The sequence below is a fragment of the Otolemur garnettii genome, unplaced genomic scaffold, assembly GCF_000181295.1.
Source record: "Otolemur garnettii isolate 467f Iridium unplaced genomic scaffold, OtoGar3 scaffold00239, whole genome shotgun sequence".
Taxonomy (NCBI): domain Eukaryota; kingdom Metazoa; phylum Chordata; class Mammalia; order Primates; family Galagidae; genus Otolemur; species Otolemur garnettii.
Window position 1 is genome coordinate 242,356 of NW_003852634.1, and position 16,662 is coordinate 259,017.

At 36.4% G+C, this 16,662-nt stretch overlaps 1 protein-coding gene across 1 annotated transcript in view; it reads left to right on the forward strand.

Moving 5' to 3' along the window:
- Window positions 1-2,309: 2,309 nt before the first annotated feature.
- Window positions 2,310-16,662, forward strand: part of ZDHHC15 (zinc finger DHHC-type containing 15) — a 94,016-nt gene continuing 79,663 nt past the window's right edge. Inside the window, exon 1 of the mRNA XM_023508292.1 lies at window positions 2,310-2,445. Coding sequence (XP_023364060.1) covers window positions 2,310-2,445 — 136 coding nt within the window. The remainder of the gene's footprint in view (window positions 2,446-16,662) is intronic.

The following is a 16,662-nucleotide window of genomic DNA, read 5'->3' on the forward strand; positions in this document are numbered from 1 at the left end:
CATATTTGGTTGATAAGCATAGTCTGCCAACTCTTGCTGCATACACTTAAATTCGGTTTGTCTGTCTGGTTCTTGGCCCTCCATGCTGCTCAGGATACAAGCTATCCCTGAGCCCCCGTCCCAAACAATTTGGTGCTGAGGATACTATAGAAGAGGAAAATTCAATCAAAACTCATCATATCCAAAAATTAAAGTTTTCCCTTTCCAACACCAAACCTACTCTTCTCACAATAGCCTCTATTGTGATGACTAGCAACATTGTTCAACCAGGCACTGAAGTTAGAAATCCAGTTGTTATCTTTGCTTTATCCCACTCCTCTCCTGCCAACTGTTTGACAAATTCTGTTGTTTCTCTCTCCCAAACATTACTACTTCTGCCCCTCCTCTTCCTGCTCTCATCCCCTGTCTTAGGCCCAGGTTCTTATCAGCTCTTGATTAGACAACTGTAATATCAGGCCATATTATTATTTGCAATCCCCCAATATGCTGTGATATTATGATATTTTATATATCTTTGCCACTACATAGTTCCATTTGCCCAGAAACCTCTCCTTCTTAAATCCTGGCTCAGATTTTCCTTTTCACACTTAAATCATTGCTTCTTGAAGTTTATTTGATTTAAATAGTATACCCTTGACAATCCTAAAATATATGTTCCCAGATCCCCAACTTCATAAATAATGGAACACTAAAGTATCCACTTCAGAACCTTAGGGCTAAAACAATTAAATATTGTAACTAAAATGAACTGTGAATTCCATTATATCATGAGTTCAGTAACATTAACCATAAAGTTAACTTAATTTGAAAACAATAAATCTCTTATCATTTCGAGACGTTTATTGCAAATATCACTATGAATAAAAAATGATGAGTAACCTTGTAGAAATCTCCCCCCTTCCCACAGTAGTGACATGGAATGCAAATCGAACATGGATCTCAGCAAAATGACAGATTTTTCACATATCAGACCTTTGGAAATCATTGAAACAGTGTCAAATATGTTAATGTCAAGAACCTACCTACTTCTGTTATTGTATTAATACTTGTGTCAATGAACACCTATTGCTCCAATGAGAATATGAGCTTCTTGGGGACAGGCCCTCTGTTCTGTCATTGCTTTCATACCAAAGTTGACCTAATAGAAAGCAACTACTTAAAAACATTTGTTGAATTAAATTTCCTCCTAATTAGTCTGCCTTCTTCCAGGACATCTTCACCTCCCAAATCCTGCCAGTTCTATTAAAACACATTTCTGATGTCACTCCATTACCCCAAACCTTTGATGGTTGTTCATAATCCACTTTACAGGATTATGTTCCCACAGCTTGGCAGGGCATGGTCTTCACACCATGGCCTCAGTTTTTACTCCCAGTCTCATTTTCAGCCTCTCCTTGTCACAAACACACTCTGTTTTTCAAGGCACACTAGCTGTTTCTGGAACACTTTTGGACTTTCATTATTCCATGACTTTGCAACTGCTGCTTTCTCTATCTGAAAGTTCCTCCCTCTCTTACCTGTCTGGAAAATTCTAAGTTATTAATAAAGCTTAGCTTAAATATCATTACCGTTGTAGTTTTCCCCAACCACACCTAGAATCAGTCTCCCTCATTTGTTTTCCTCTACCAATTTATTTGCTTTGAAAATATACTAAGCTAATTCTGCGTGGAGGGAAGGTGTGTTTGCCATGTCCATGGATTTACCATATAGTTCAAGCAGCAGTGGGAAGATGGAGCTGGATGACCTTTATCTCAAGAGATGCTATGGTTTGCATCTTTTACGCTGTATGTAGGTACACTTGTGTGCGCCTGTGTGTGTGTAAGAGTGAGGGGAGAGAGCAGCAAGAGGGGGAGAGAGCAGTAAGAGGGAGAGAGAGGGGAGAGGGAGACAGAGACAGAGAGAAACAGAGATTGGAGAGAAAAGAGGGAACGCAGTGCAGTAAAAGCAGATGGGCCGACCCAAATCTCTTCTGCTTTGCCGTTTTGCCCTGCTTCTATCGCTGAGGCGAGAAGAGGGGGAGGCGGAAAGGCCGAGGGACTGCATGCCTTCTGAGCGTGCCCAGCCTCAACTACCTGATGGATCACTTTCCACCGACATAACCAGTTCCCTCACACCATGACTCACGCATATTGTGCCTAGCAGAACCCACTTAGCTGTGCAGCCCCACAGGTGGCATTGACTTGATGAGACCGTTCCCGCCAGGCTAGGCAGTGGAGCGCCGCACAGCGCACCTTCCCGCCTCCCAGCCCCCGCCCAAGCAGTTCCGACCCAGTGCCAGCAGGCCTGCTAGGTCGATCTTCGAGCCGACGATGAGACGAGGTTGGAAGATGGCTCTGTCTGGGGGGCTGCGGTGCTGCCGCAGGGTACTGTCCTGGGTACCAGTGCTTGTTATTGTCCTCGTCGTGCTCTGGTCCTACTATGCCTACGTCTTTGAACTCTGCCTGGGTAAGTGGGGGCTGGGCACCTAAGGTGGGGAGATTATACTCTAGCACAATTATCTACCCTACCTTTAACGCTGGTGTCCCGTGTTCTCAGCTGTAACTCTGTGATTTTACTTTTTCACTCCCTGTCGCCAAGCTCTGGCTTCCCACAATATTTCCTGGGCCCTCCCTCAATGGTCCCACCATGTTGCCATCTCTTTCCACATAGATTTTATTTCCTTGCCCTACCCACAATAATTTCCTGGCTTTTACCCCTAGGCCTCCCTTTTTCTCACACAGAACAACCACTTGGACCTTGTGCTCTCATTCTACAAGGGTTCCCACCTTACCCAATTGAGGAAACAACATACTCTCTGTCCTTAAATTGTCCACTCAGACTACGAATCCCACCAATGCATAGAAATAGGAGCCCCAACATTTTCCTTCCCACTAGAATCTTACTGGGATTCTGTATTTTACTAAGAACCCAAAAAATATTTCCTGTACTCTCTTACTAGCTCTCCTTTTCCTTACACTGGGATGAATACTTTCCCCACTATCCTCTCACACTGGCTGAAGTGCTTCATATCTTTGCCCACTTGTGACTGCACAATACACCCTATTCTATCCTACTGTGATCTCCCCATTTCACATAGTGATAAGCTGTCTATTCTCTTATGGCTTGGATTCTCCTCATTTTCTCATATTCTTTAATGTAATGAGAGGTTCTACAATACATCTTTTCCCCTCACACTAGAGCTTCTGACATTATCACACAGAGTTCCCTCCAGTCTCCTGACTTCCTGCTTCAGGTAGCATTTAAAATATCTTGAGTATTCAAATTCAGAATTCCACAATATTTTTAGACACCACTCCCAAGTCCCTCCCCTATTATATTTTCCCCACCTAAATTTCCCTGGTCACCTATCATAATCACTAACAGCCTTGTAATGGCCTCATCAACTCTCTATGGAGTTTTCATATTATATCCTGTCTTATCACAACAGGACCCTACTTTTCTTATAGTAAAAATCGCCCCTTGCTCTCATCTTCTCACATCAAAGAATCCTTGTCTCATCTCAAAAAGAGCTTCCACCAATATTCATTGTCACGTCACTAAAATCCCACTGCCAGCATCCTTAAACTTGTGACCTACAATGTTCCCTATTAAATTGGAGTCAGGCCCTGAATCCAATAATAATTTCCTTCTCTTCCATATTCACAAAGCAGTGATCTTCTCCAGGTAGATTGGGATGAACTGGAGAGGTAGGAGATAACTCTCTTTCCAATATAGAACTTTCTTTTAATAAATTCTACAGCAGAGTTTGAATTTTTCTCACATTAGAGATATTATATAAAATGCAGGAAGATCTCTTTATCATATATATATGGAAGGGCTTTATCATATATATATGGTAGGGCTCTTTATCATATATATAAATGCAGGAAGATCTCTTTATCATATATATATATATGGAAGGGCTTTATTTCAGCTGTGAAGCTTACAGCATAGAAGAATTTGAAATGGCCACACTCCCCAACTGGCTCAGTCTTTCCCTTTTTATCTCCAGCCAAAAAGTTCCAACCCACAGGTACCATTCTCATTGGTCAGTTTGAATCAAGTGGGAGATGCTGTTCCAGCCCCCACAGAACTACTGGATTTCACAGAAGTGGAAATTTCCAAGTTCCAGGAATTTAAGTCTACAAATTCCTAAGAGATGAGTCACCATGGAGAGTACCCTGCAGGTATATCCTTGTGGTCTCCTTGAGAAAACCTTTTCTCCTGGATGTCACCCTTCTAGGGCATCCTCTCTTATTCCCCCCTTTTAAGACTCCATATATATTTTAATTTGAGGTCTCAATATCAGTTTGCTTCTTCAGGAGCCAGTATTAATCACTTTTCACATTTGACTTTACTTCACTTTTCTATAAAAATATAAGACATAGAAGAATTTCTGATCTGTCCATAGTTTCTTTCCCAGTTTTTTCTGCTGCAGCACCCTTGCATGGCACTAAAGGCAGTAGACTTTAGAGTTACCTGGCTTGGCATTCCTACTTCCCTGGTCTGTACCAGCATTCAGATTTCAGGGACTGTGACTCCTTTCTGGTTCTCTACCCAGAACTTGACTGTTTCATGGTGGTGGACTAATATACATATGAGTTTTGACTTTTCCCTATGTCACACATAGAGTACTGATTATGAGCACAAGCTCTCTTCTGGGTGCCTTTGCATTCATAAAAGATATAAAGAAGTCACCCTTTGTCCTATCTCAGTGGTGTGAGTTCACAGATTACATCCTTCCTCCTCTTTCCCCAAAGTCCAATTAAGACAAGTTCCATGAGGAGTTTCTTCAGGCTTCAGCCATGCATTGACCTACCAGCTCCCAGTATGTCACTGGAGCAGGGCATGTGGACCATCTTAAGTTACCTTTGCTTCCCATGGGGCAGTGAAACTCTTCAGCCAGCTGTGAAGAATTCAGGTAAGGATCCTCTCCACCTTTGCTGCTGTGTAGGTGGTCAGGATGATGGTGTAAAGTCCTTTCTACCTTGGTTTGAGGGGGACTGGGTTCTGATCCTTGATATGGACTTCATTCCCTTTATCCTTCAGAGAGAAAGGATATATAGACACACAAGACTAAACAGAACATGATTAATTACCCAAGCACAGATCTTTCTTGTTACTTACTCTTCCTAGGGTTTCTGTCTGTTCAATTTAGTCTCTCCCCCCTTAGTAACTTCATACAATGGTTTGGCAGTCTGTATGTTTTATGCAGTCTTTCACAGAAACTCTCAGGGCTTTCATCTGGCTTCTGCATGACCTCGACCACCTTGCATGTGTTTGTGGCTTTCTGGCTCCCTTATACTGACAAAGTCAAAGTTGTGTTCAGTGTAAGACAATGAAAGCATTTAGCAGTTACCTACAAACATTTACAAGTTCAGGATTTTGAGGCTAAGGTTTACACAATGAGAACATTAATATTCCTACTTACAGACTTAGCACAGTTCTTAAAATAATACCTAGCTTTAATAGTCCCTACAGAACTGATTCAAAATTTTAGAAAATTCAAGTGAACATTTCTGAACATCATTTGGGTGTCGAACCTCTTATGAGGCTGTGTTACACTCACATCATTTACTGGGAAATTCTCATTCAGGTTCTAATTTTTCCTGAGGTATCTATATAGAAAAAGCAGATAATGTTTAATATTGCAAAATAACTACTATATGTAATTCTATATTCCTTGTCCAGTCTCTTAATCTTATTTAACAGATCAGTTTAGTTAAACAATTATGTCTCATTTTATAAGCTGACACTGCAGACAAGGCTGGAATTTAATACAGGTGGACCATAGTATTTTCTCCCCTTTTGAACCATGTATCTCTCTTTACTAAAGACAAATTATAGCAGAACTAACTTAGTTGCCAAAATAAACTGTACCTTCAGTATACTGGGTCTGATTATTTGCATAAAGTACAGCAAGAATAATTAATAGCCATCTGGGCTTTTCTTCTCCTTAAAATTGTCTTTGCTGGAAACTTTTATAAGGAATCTCAGGTTAGAATTGAAAGCCTTCCATGAGCCATGCAGCCATAGGAGGCAAACCAATACTCCCCTAGGCCTTGTAAAGGGAGATCCAACCCCATTCTCTGAGTTCCTCTCAATCACACCACATCCACACACTCTCATACACCCCTCACCAAGTCTGTTGCAATCTAACACTCAGGGGTTGATTGAACACCTGATTTCACTCAAATAGTGGGCACCCCAGATTGATCCTATCTTGCCTTAGAAATCTCCCAGTGCGGATGCCAGTTCCTGAACGCCAGTTCCTCCAGGTGTTTGAATCCTTGAAGACCCAACAAGGGAGTCTTTTGTCCACCCAGTTGAGGCATCCACACAAGGAGGCCAAGTTGTCTCCCTGGCATGGTCAGTGGTTCACATTGCCTAGGCTGATCGGGGTCCCTCATGTGGGTGTGCAGAGGGTTGGCAGCAACTACCAGGTGTGTGTTCTCTCAATGGGTGATCTTGCTTCCTGATCAGGGAACCAAAAATGTTGTAGGAAGATGAGGCCCAATAGAAATAAAGAGCACTCAAACACAATATTTATAAGAGGAAGGGCTTTATTTCAGCTGTCGGAGCTTACGGCATAGAAGAATTCAAAATGGCCACGCTCCTCAAAGATCTCTTAAAAATAAATTTCATTAGTTGCCTTCATAGATATAAGTTTAAGTTATCTTTCTTTTTTGTCTTTGGTAGTGAGGTGCATTAAGCAGACTATGCAATGACTGGGAAGTTTTCTATTCTCAAACCTCACCACTTTGGCCTTTTAGAATGATTAATTGAAGGAACCAAAGTTGAGCTCCATTATTATGATATGGATATTGCTTCAAGATCAATTCCATATTGTAAGCCCTATTAAACACATTTCAGAGTTTTTTGGTATTGATTCACATAAGCTTTGCCAAGAAATCTTTCAAAAGTTAATAATGATGATATATTGTTTACTCTGTGCCAAAAAATGTTCTAAGTACTTTAGATACATTAACTTTCTATATACTATTTTACTTTATCCTCATGATAACTATATGAGACAGATTCTATTACTGTCTGCATTATACAAATGTGTAAACTGAGGTACAGGTGAGCAAACTGAGGTAAAGACCAAGGTAGAATCATTGCAAATATTCACCTTTCTATAAGTTCTAATTTGGTCATATAATATTGAAAGATGAAAAGAAGCTTAGGACTTATTTATTTTGTTTTATTTATCATACTTGCATAGTATTTGTTAGATGCCAGGCATTATTTCTAACTGACTACACACACACGCACACATACACACACACACACAAATTCTTATAACAATCTTATGAGGTGCGTACTACCATTATGCCCAGTTTAAAGCAAATAAACTGAGGAATAGACAGATTAAGTAACTTTCCTGAGGTCATGGAATGGCCAGGATTGGTTGGATAGCAATTCTGGCAGTATGGCTCTATAGCCCATGTTCTTAACCACCACACAATTTTATTTTTTTGAGACGAATCTCACTTTGTCACCCTCGGTAGGTGCAGTGGTGTCATAGCTCACAGCAACCTCAAACTCTTGGGCTCAAGCAATTCTCTTGGCTCAGCCTCCCAAGTAGCTGGGATTGTAGGTGCCTGCCACAACACCCAGCTATTTTTTTTAGAGACAGTTTCTTGCACTTGCTCAGGCTGGTCTTGAACCTATGAGCTCAGGCATTCCACTCACCTCAACTTCCCAGAAACCTAGGACTACAGGCATAAGCCACAGTGCTGGGCCAACCACCACAGAATTTTAATACCTTACCTCCTTTTAACTAACAGAGAGGGCAAAATTTGTGACTCACTGGCCAGATGTAGCCTACAGATGTATTTTGTTTGGCCTTAACTATGTTTTCTTGACATTTTGCATCAATTATCATTATTTAAAAGTCAGTAGAATGAGGCAGCCGTGATTTTCAATTCTGATTCCATCTGTCCATACTTTCATCATCATTTTACAGTCTTTTAAGAATTTCTGAAAGGTTAAATCAAATTTTCTTAAAGTTACATAGTTAGTAAATGGTGGAGAGTTGGGTGTCAAGGTTGCCTAATACCAAGAACATACCTTTTCCAACACAATCAAATTAATAGAATTATGTTTCAATGTGACTAAAAAAGTAATATAAATGACCTAACTTCTTTCTAGAGATAGAACTTGATGTTTTTCTCCTTAATGTCAAGTTAGAGCTGAAACCAAAAATGATATTTGTGTCATATAATTTTGAGAGTTTGAATTCTGCTAGTTACTAACCAGGAGGCAAGTTACTCAATGTCTTTCAACCTCAGTTGCCTCACATGTACTTTGCTTAGAAAGTTGTTCATTCATACCACAAATACTTTCTTCTCAATTACTATAAGCCAGGCATTACTGTTGTAAGGTTTAAATAACACAGTGCCTAAAAAGCATCAATCACAGTTTACAGCACATTTTAAGAGCTCATTAGAGAGTAACTTGGTATTATTCTTATTAATAAGAATATAAAGTTTTCTTCTTGACTCAGGAGAATAACATGTTTAGACTTTTAGAGAAGGAAGACAGTAACAGTATCTATTTTATTGAAGAATTTAGGTAAGATAAAACTAACCATTTTAAAGTGTTTGCTTCAGTACCATTTAGTACTTCCACAATGTTCTACAATTACCAGTATCACCTCTAAGCAGTTCTAAAACATTTTTGTCAGCCCAAAAGAAAACCTCATAAGTATCAAGCTGTCACTCCTTCTTTCCTTCCCCAACCCCAGTCCTTGCCAGCCATTAGTTTGCATCTGTTTGTATATTTATCTCATCTGGATGTTTGTATAAATAGAATCATACTATATGTATCCATTTGCGTCTGGCTTCTTTTAATTAGCATAATATTTTCACAATCCTTCTGCATTGTTACATATGGGAGTAATTTATTCCTTTTTATGACTGAGTAATATTGCATATTATATTTGTTGATGGACATTTGGGCTGTTTCTACATTTTGTCTATTCTATGCTGTTGTAAGCATTTCTGTACATGTGTTTTTTTGAATATTGATCTTTAATTCTCTTGAGTATATACCAAAGAGAAGAGTGGAAATTAATTGTTGTACTGAATGATAATTCTGTTTAACTTTTGGAGGAACCACCAAACTATTTTCCACAATGACTAAACATTTTACATTTTCCACCAGCAGTGTAGGAGGGTTCTAACTTCCCTTTATTTTCACCAAAACTTTTTGTTTTCCATGTATTAATTATAGTTATCTCAGAGGGTATCTCATTGTGTTTAATTTGTATTTCTCTACTGACTAAAGATATTGAGCATCTTTCCATGTAATTGTTGGCCATTTGTATATCTTCCTTGAAAAAAATGTCTTTTCAAGCTATTGCCCATTTTTAAATTGGATTGTCTTTTTATTGTTGAATTACAATATCTCCTTATATATTCTGAATATTTGATCTTTATCAGATAAATTATTTGCAGATATTTCCTTCCATTCCATGAGTTACACTTTAATTTTCTTGATAGTATCATTTTATACACTTTTTTTATTTTTGACAAATTCAATTTATTTATTTTTGCTTTTCTCTCCTGTGCTTTTATCGTCATATCTAAGAATCCATCGTCAAATGCAAGGTCATGAAGATTTACCCCTGCGTTTACTTGTAAGAGATTTTTTTTTTTTTTACTTTTAGCTTTTACATTTAAATCTTTGATCCATTTTGAGTTAATTTTTATATGTAATATAAGGTATGAGTCCAGGTTTATTTTATTTCATTTCATTTTATTTATTTTATTTTATTGTACTTGTGGCTACCTAGCTGTTCCTACACCATTTGTAGAAGAGACTATTCTTTCTCCATTGTATGGTCTTGACATGATTGTCAACTGACCATAGATATTTACATTTATTTTTGGACCCTTAATTCTGTTCCATTGAATTATTTGTCTGTTCTTCTACCAAGAACCACACTGCTTTGATTATTTTACCTTTGTAATACATTTTGAAATCAAGAAGTGTGATTCCACTAAGTTTATTTTTCTTTTTTAAATTATTTTGTTTAGTCAGATTCCCCTTGCAGTTCCATATGAATTTTAAGTTTAGCTTTTCCACTCTTCATACAAAAGTTAGAATTTTGATAGGAATTGCACTTAATCTGTACATTGATTTGGAAAGAATTGGCATCTTAACTATATCAAATATTCCAGTCCATGAACATGGAATGCCTTTATCTGTATTTAGGTCTTTAATTGCCTTGAACAGTGTTTTATAATTTTAAATATATTAGTCTTGAGCATCTTTGGTTAAATTTATTTCCAAGTTTTTATTCCTTTTGATGTTATTATAAATGGAATTATCTTATTAATTTCCTCTATTGATAGTTTATTGTTGGTATACATGTATATAGAAATAAAATTGACTTGGGCTGTTGTTCTTGCATTCTGCTACTTTGATGAATTTGTTCATCAGCTCTAACATTGTTCCGTTAATTCTTTATAATTGTCTATACAGAGAACCATGTCATCTGCCAACAAGGATAATTTTGCTGCTTTCCAATTTGGATGTCTTTAATTTCTTTTTCCTGCCTAATTTCACTGGCTTGAACTTCCAATTTCAACAGAGTTGAACAGAAGTGGTAAAAACAGGGAACCTGGTCCTGTTTCTGTTTTTAGAAGGAAAGCTTTCAGTCTTTCACCATTGAGTGTATTGTTGTTAGCTGTGGGAGTTCCATAAATGCCTTTTATCAAGTTGAGGACGTTCCCTTCTAAGAATCATTCATTGAGCATTTTTTTCATTAAAGTATGCAGAATATTGTCAAATGCTTTCCCAGCATTATTTGAGATAACCATGTGGAGCTCTTCCTTCATTCTATCAACATAGCATATTACATGATCGATTTTTGTGTATTCAATTGCCTTTACATTTCTTGAATGAATTCCAGTTGATCAGGCTGTATAATCCTCTGTTATCACAAATTACATATTTATGTATTGTGTGTCACTTAACATAGACTTAGCATTATTGTTTTATGCATATATATTTTAAATTGTATAGTAAATAAGACTTAAAAACTAAAAATGCAATGCTACCAGCTTGTGTATTTACCTATGTAGTTAACTTTATCAGTATTTTTTGTTTCCTTGTAAAGCTTCAATTACAATTACTGCCCTTTCATTTTTCTTGAAGCACTCCCTTGGCATTTTTTTCTTATATAATTTTCTTTCTTTTTATCATTATTATGAAATTATAAACACAAAGATCATGTATACATTAATGCATTTATGGGGTACAATGTGCTGATTTCATATAGAATTAGGAAAACTTACATCAGCATTTCTACTAGTAATCAACTCCCTCAGTTTTGTTTATCTAGGAATGTCTTATTTTCTTTTTTTAAAGTGTAATGTTACTGGATAGAGAATTCTTCATTGATTGATTTTTTTTCTTCCATAACTTTAAATATGACATTTCACTGCCTTCTGGATTGTATGGCTTCTAAGGGAAATCAGCTATTGGTTTTATTGAGTATTTCTTGTATATAAAAAGTCACTTTTTCCTGATTTAAAGATTTTATTTTCATCTTTTTCTTTTGCTTGTTTGACCATAATGTGTCAGAATGTGGATGTCTTTTAACTTATTTTGTGTTGAGTTTATTGTACTACTTGGATGTTTAAATTCATGTCTTTATCAAATTTGGGAAGTTTATAGCCATTGTTTTCTCAAATACTCTCTCTATTCTCTCCTTTCTGTCCCCCTACAAGTCACATTATTACACTTGATGGTGTTCTACAGGCCCTTTAGACTCTGTACATTAAAATTTTTTTTTCTAATTCTGCTCCTCAGACTGAATAATTTTAATTGACCTGTCTTTATGTTCACTGACTCTTACTTTTGTCTGCTCAAATCTATTGTCTCTGGCTTCCTGTAGCTCTTTGGGCATATTTAAGACAGTTGATTTAAATCTTTTTCTAGTAGTACAATGTTGGGTTCCTCATGGACAATTTCTATTAATTTATTTTTTCCTGTCAATAGGCCATACTGTTTTGTTTCTTTGCTTGCTTTGTACTTTTTTGTTTAAAAACTGTACATTTTTTATATTGTAACATGGTGACAATGGAAATTGGTTTCACCTTCTTCTTTGTGATTTCTTCTTGCTGTTTATAAGTTGTTGTACACTGTTTTGTGACTTTGATATTCTATATTCAAAAGACTGTATTCTTTGTTGTGCATGGCCTCTGAAGTCTCTGTTTTAAACCTGTAGTCAGAACTTTGACACAGATTTTATGAATAGTTGAAATAAAAAAATAGAATAGATAGAAAATATACTTTCCAGACTTTGTAGATTATCTCTGAATTGGAATATTCTTCATCCCCTCAGACAGGTTATTTGTAACTGTGCCTTAACCTTCACTCTTTGCTGTGCAGTGCCTTAAGGCCAGCTAGAAGTGAAAGCTAAGAGTCTTCTCAGGCCTTTTCTAAGCATTCATCCCATATTGGGTGTGTGCATATCTTTTGCAGTTCTGTAGTACACATAGTAGCATTTAAATGTCCTTATTCCCCTACTTACCTCCTTTGTTAACCTCTTTCTTCCTAGGCTTTTTGGTCTGTCTATTGCTAACTATGTTTCCTTTCCTAACACTTCTGTGGGCAATACCTATCCCATTAAATGCTTCTGACAAAAGCCACCCAGGAAACTGCCTTATCCATGGAAATACTCCGAGTCCAACAAAATGCAAGGAAGTCTTTGCATTGGTTTTGAGTGAGCTACTGGATGGTTGAGGCTCACAATCACTGTTCTTTGAAAATATTGTCCTTATTTCTCCTTCTGATATTGGCAACCTGCACCAGGTATGGGCTATCATCCTCACAGCCTTTGATAAGCTGGTATGTGGAGGATTATAGGAAGCCTATTTTAAATGTAACAACAATCTCTTACTATAAAGCAACAGCTTTTCTCTTCACCAAATCTTCTGCCCTGGTTGTTGTAAAGTTTTTACTAGATTTCACTATTCTATCAAAGTTGAGTCTGACAATTTTTCCCAGATCATTAGTTGCTTTCGGGGAGAGATGGAAGTCTGAAATTCCTTACTCTGTCATTTTGGGTGACCTTCAATATCCAGTTTGAGATAAAAGAATAAAATGGTCAAGTAAATAACTCTACTCAAAACAAACAAACAAAAAAATAACTGCATCAAAGAAAGTTAGAAGAAATGAATACTGATAAGGCAAAAAACAGAAGGAACATTTTCTAGAAGCCAAGTTTCTACAGAAGTAAAAGCTATCTATCCAACCCTATATGAATCATGGTATTGCTACATCTAAAACATTTTTGTGTTAACCACATGTTAAATAGTTAAATGTATGGGCTTAATGAGTAAGATATTATACCAGACTTCTAAAATGAATCCAATGGTTCTTAAACCTTTCCAGTAATAAGAATAACCTGCTGAGGTATTTTAAAGTACAAATTACTATACTTCTACTCAGAGACTTATTAAGTGAAGATGGACTTAGAATCTATATTTGTATCATGCTCCTAAATAATTATTGAGATAATCTAGGTTTGAGAATGACTGCCTAAAAAATACATGAGTGACGAGTTTCTGTAACTTTTTTAGAGGAATGAATGAAGACTGACATGATTAGCTTGCTTTCAACTGCATAGAACACTCAGAGAGGTATCTCAATTCCCCATTTCAAATTTTATTCCCTCTCTAACCTAGAATCTAATAAACATCTAAGGGAAAAAGTAGGAACCAAAGTTATTCATTTTCACAGTGAATGAATTATTTTTAAACTATCATATATAATTTTGGCAATCCATAATTTTTCTTTTAAGAGACAGGGTCTCACTTTATTGCCCTCAGTAGAGTGCTGTGACGTCACAGCTCACAGCAACCTCCAACTCTTGGGCTTAAGTGATTATTTTGCTTCAGCCTCCTGAGTAGCTGGGACTACAGGCACCCACCAGAACGCCTGGCTGTTTTTTTGTTGCAGTTTGGGCAGGGTCAAGTTCGAACCCACCACCTTCGGTATATGGGGCCAGCGCTCTACCCACTGAGTCACAGTTGCCACCCAATCTATAATATTTTTAATTGGAATTATTTTTTCCTAAATTATTGAAAAACTTCACTGAACAGTTCACCTTTCTCGGAAAAATGATACTAAATGGCTAAAAATAATTGCCTACTTACTATATGCATAGCACCCATGTACTGTATGTATTTTATCGTTTAATTCTTATAACCACTTGATAACATATATTACATTACACTTATTTTACAGATGTGGAAACCAAGGTACAGAATGATTAAATAACTTATTCAAAGGCACAGAACAAGTAGGTGTCAGAGTCAGAATATGAATTCATATGAATGTGTATTATGCGTATTGTAATAATAAACTCCCTCCCCAAACATATAATTAATTAAAAGAGAACTTCATACTTCAAGTAAGCACTCATCTCACTGGACTCCTAATATTTTCCAACTCCCTCCCCTCCCTTCACAAGTCCTATGGAATTATACTGATTCAGTAGCCACTAGCCAAATGTGGCTAGTAAACACTTGAAATCAGAATTGAGTTGTGCCGGAGCATATAATGCACACTCATTTTCAAAAAACATAGTGTAATATATGTATAATAACTTTTATCTGGATAATATATTAAAATGAAAATATTTTGATATATTGGCCTATATAACATGTATTACTAACATCAATTTTACTTGACATTTTTTAAGTTTTTAAAATGTTCCTACCAGAAAATATAATCTATCTGGCTCACATTGTATATCTGTTGGACAGCACTTCTATAGAGTTTCTTCTATGTCCTTTCTATGATTGTTGACCATCCACATCTAGCCCCAAATTAGACTTATTCTACTTGTACCCTTCAGTGACCCTTACAATATGCATCTATCTAAAGGAAGTAATAAGATATACTTTTGTTTTAACACAAGTTTTCTGTGATGAAAAGCCATTCTATATATTCCATTCTTCCATAACTTTTCTCCATACTTAGTTGCAAAGAATCAGTGAATAGATGAGCGAAAAAAAGGAGAGAAAGTGCATAAACCTATTTGATGATAATTCCAGTCATTTAACTTAAGCATTACCAACCTGAAATTTAAAGAAACACAATAAGTGTGTAATTACGTATATCCCCACATTGCTCTGCAATCATGCATGACAAGTTACCCATAGAAAGGCTAACAGTACACTTACCTAAAATAAAGTATTCATATGTAAAAGTTTAGTGTGAATCTTGTAATATTTTATTTCACATATGACTGAAGTATTTTATCCTCTTTCTTTAATAGTGTAAAAGGCAACATTAGAAAAATAAAAGTAGAACTACCAAAATAAGTACCACAATCTTTTAGAAGGAAGACCTAGTTTTTTCCTCAGATGTACGTAACTTGAAATAGGGAAGATTGCAAGAAAATATTTATTTCTTTGACTTACTGACTTTTTATAGAATTTCAGGGACATTTTAAAGTCCAAAAGACTTTAAAAGTCAAGTCTGCTGTCAAACTAACATTTGAATGTCTTCTACAATATTTTCAAGTCTTTATAATGGAAAACTCACTCTCCTTCCCAAGGCTGCTGGTTATCCTTCTTATCATTATCACCACTGATAGCATCTTTTTGTATTATATTTACCTAAAATGTGTTAAACTTACAGCTTCTTATCATTAATTCTATTTCTTTTTTCTTCTCTTGGATCATGTGAACTAGTCACACTTGCACATCACAGTCCTGTCATTACTCAAAGATAGTTGTCTTCCACCTGCAGAACTCACTGGTTTCCACTCATTCTTCTATATACACATTTTCTTTTCCCAACATCAACAAGTAGTAGGTGGTCTTCCCTCACTCATAATGTTGTAGCAAATGGCCAAGAAAATGGGAGTTAGGACCTCTACCTCTTGTTTAGTAGCAAGTTTTCATTCAGGAGATATACGAAACAGCAATTTATCACTCTTTTTTTTTTCTGTTCAACTTGGTTTTATTATTTGTCTCTTTCCAGTTCAAATCAGAGTGCTTGTCATACAGTAAGTATTCATTAAAAGTTAGTACTATTATTCTTTCTTTTAAAATGAGGAAGAATATATACTAAATATAAATATAAATGGAAACTTTTTAAAAGTTAAGTTCTATTTAACTGAGATTTTACTATATGCTAGTTATTCTCTCTTTTTTTTATTAAATCATAACAGTATACACAAATACTATCATGGAGTACAGTGTACTGTTACCGTATACAATTTGAAATGCTTTCATCCAACTGGTTAACAAGCCTTCATGTCTTTTTCTTAGTTATTGTGTTAAGACATTTATATTCTACATTTAGAGAGATTCACATGTACCTTATAGGATGAACCATAGGAATGATCCCACCTCTCACCCTCCCTTCAACCACCCTCCACCCTCCTCTCCCCTCCCTCTCCCCTCTCTCCATGTTCATGGGCTATAATTGGGTTATAGCTTTCCTATGAAAGCTATAAATTAGTTTCATAGTAGGGCTGAGTACATTGTATACTAAGATTGACTGCCACTGGATTAAAGATTTAAACTTAAGACATGAAACTATAAAAATACTAGAAGAAAGTGCAGGGAAAACCCTTGAAGATATCGGCCTGGGTGAAAATTTTATGAAGAGGAACCCTCAGGCAATTGAAGCAACATCAAAAATACACTA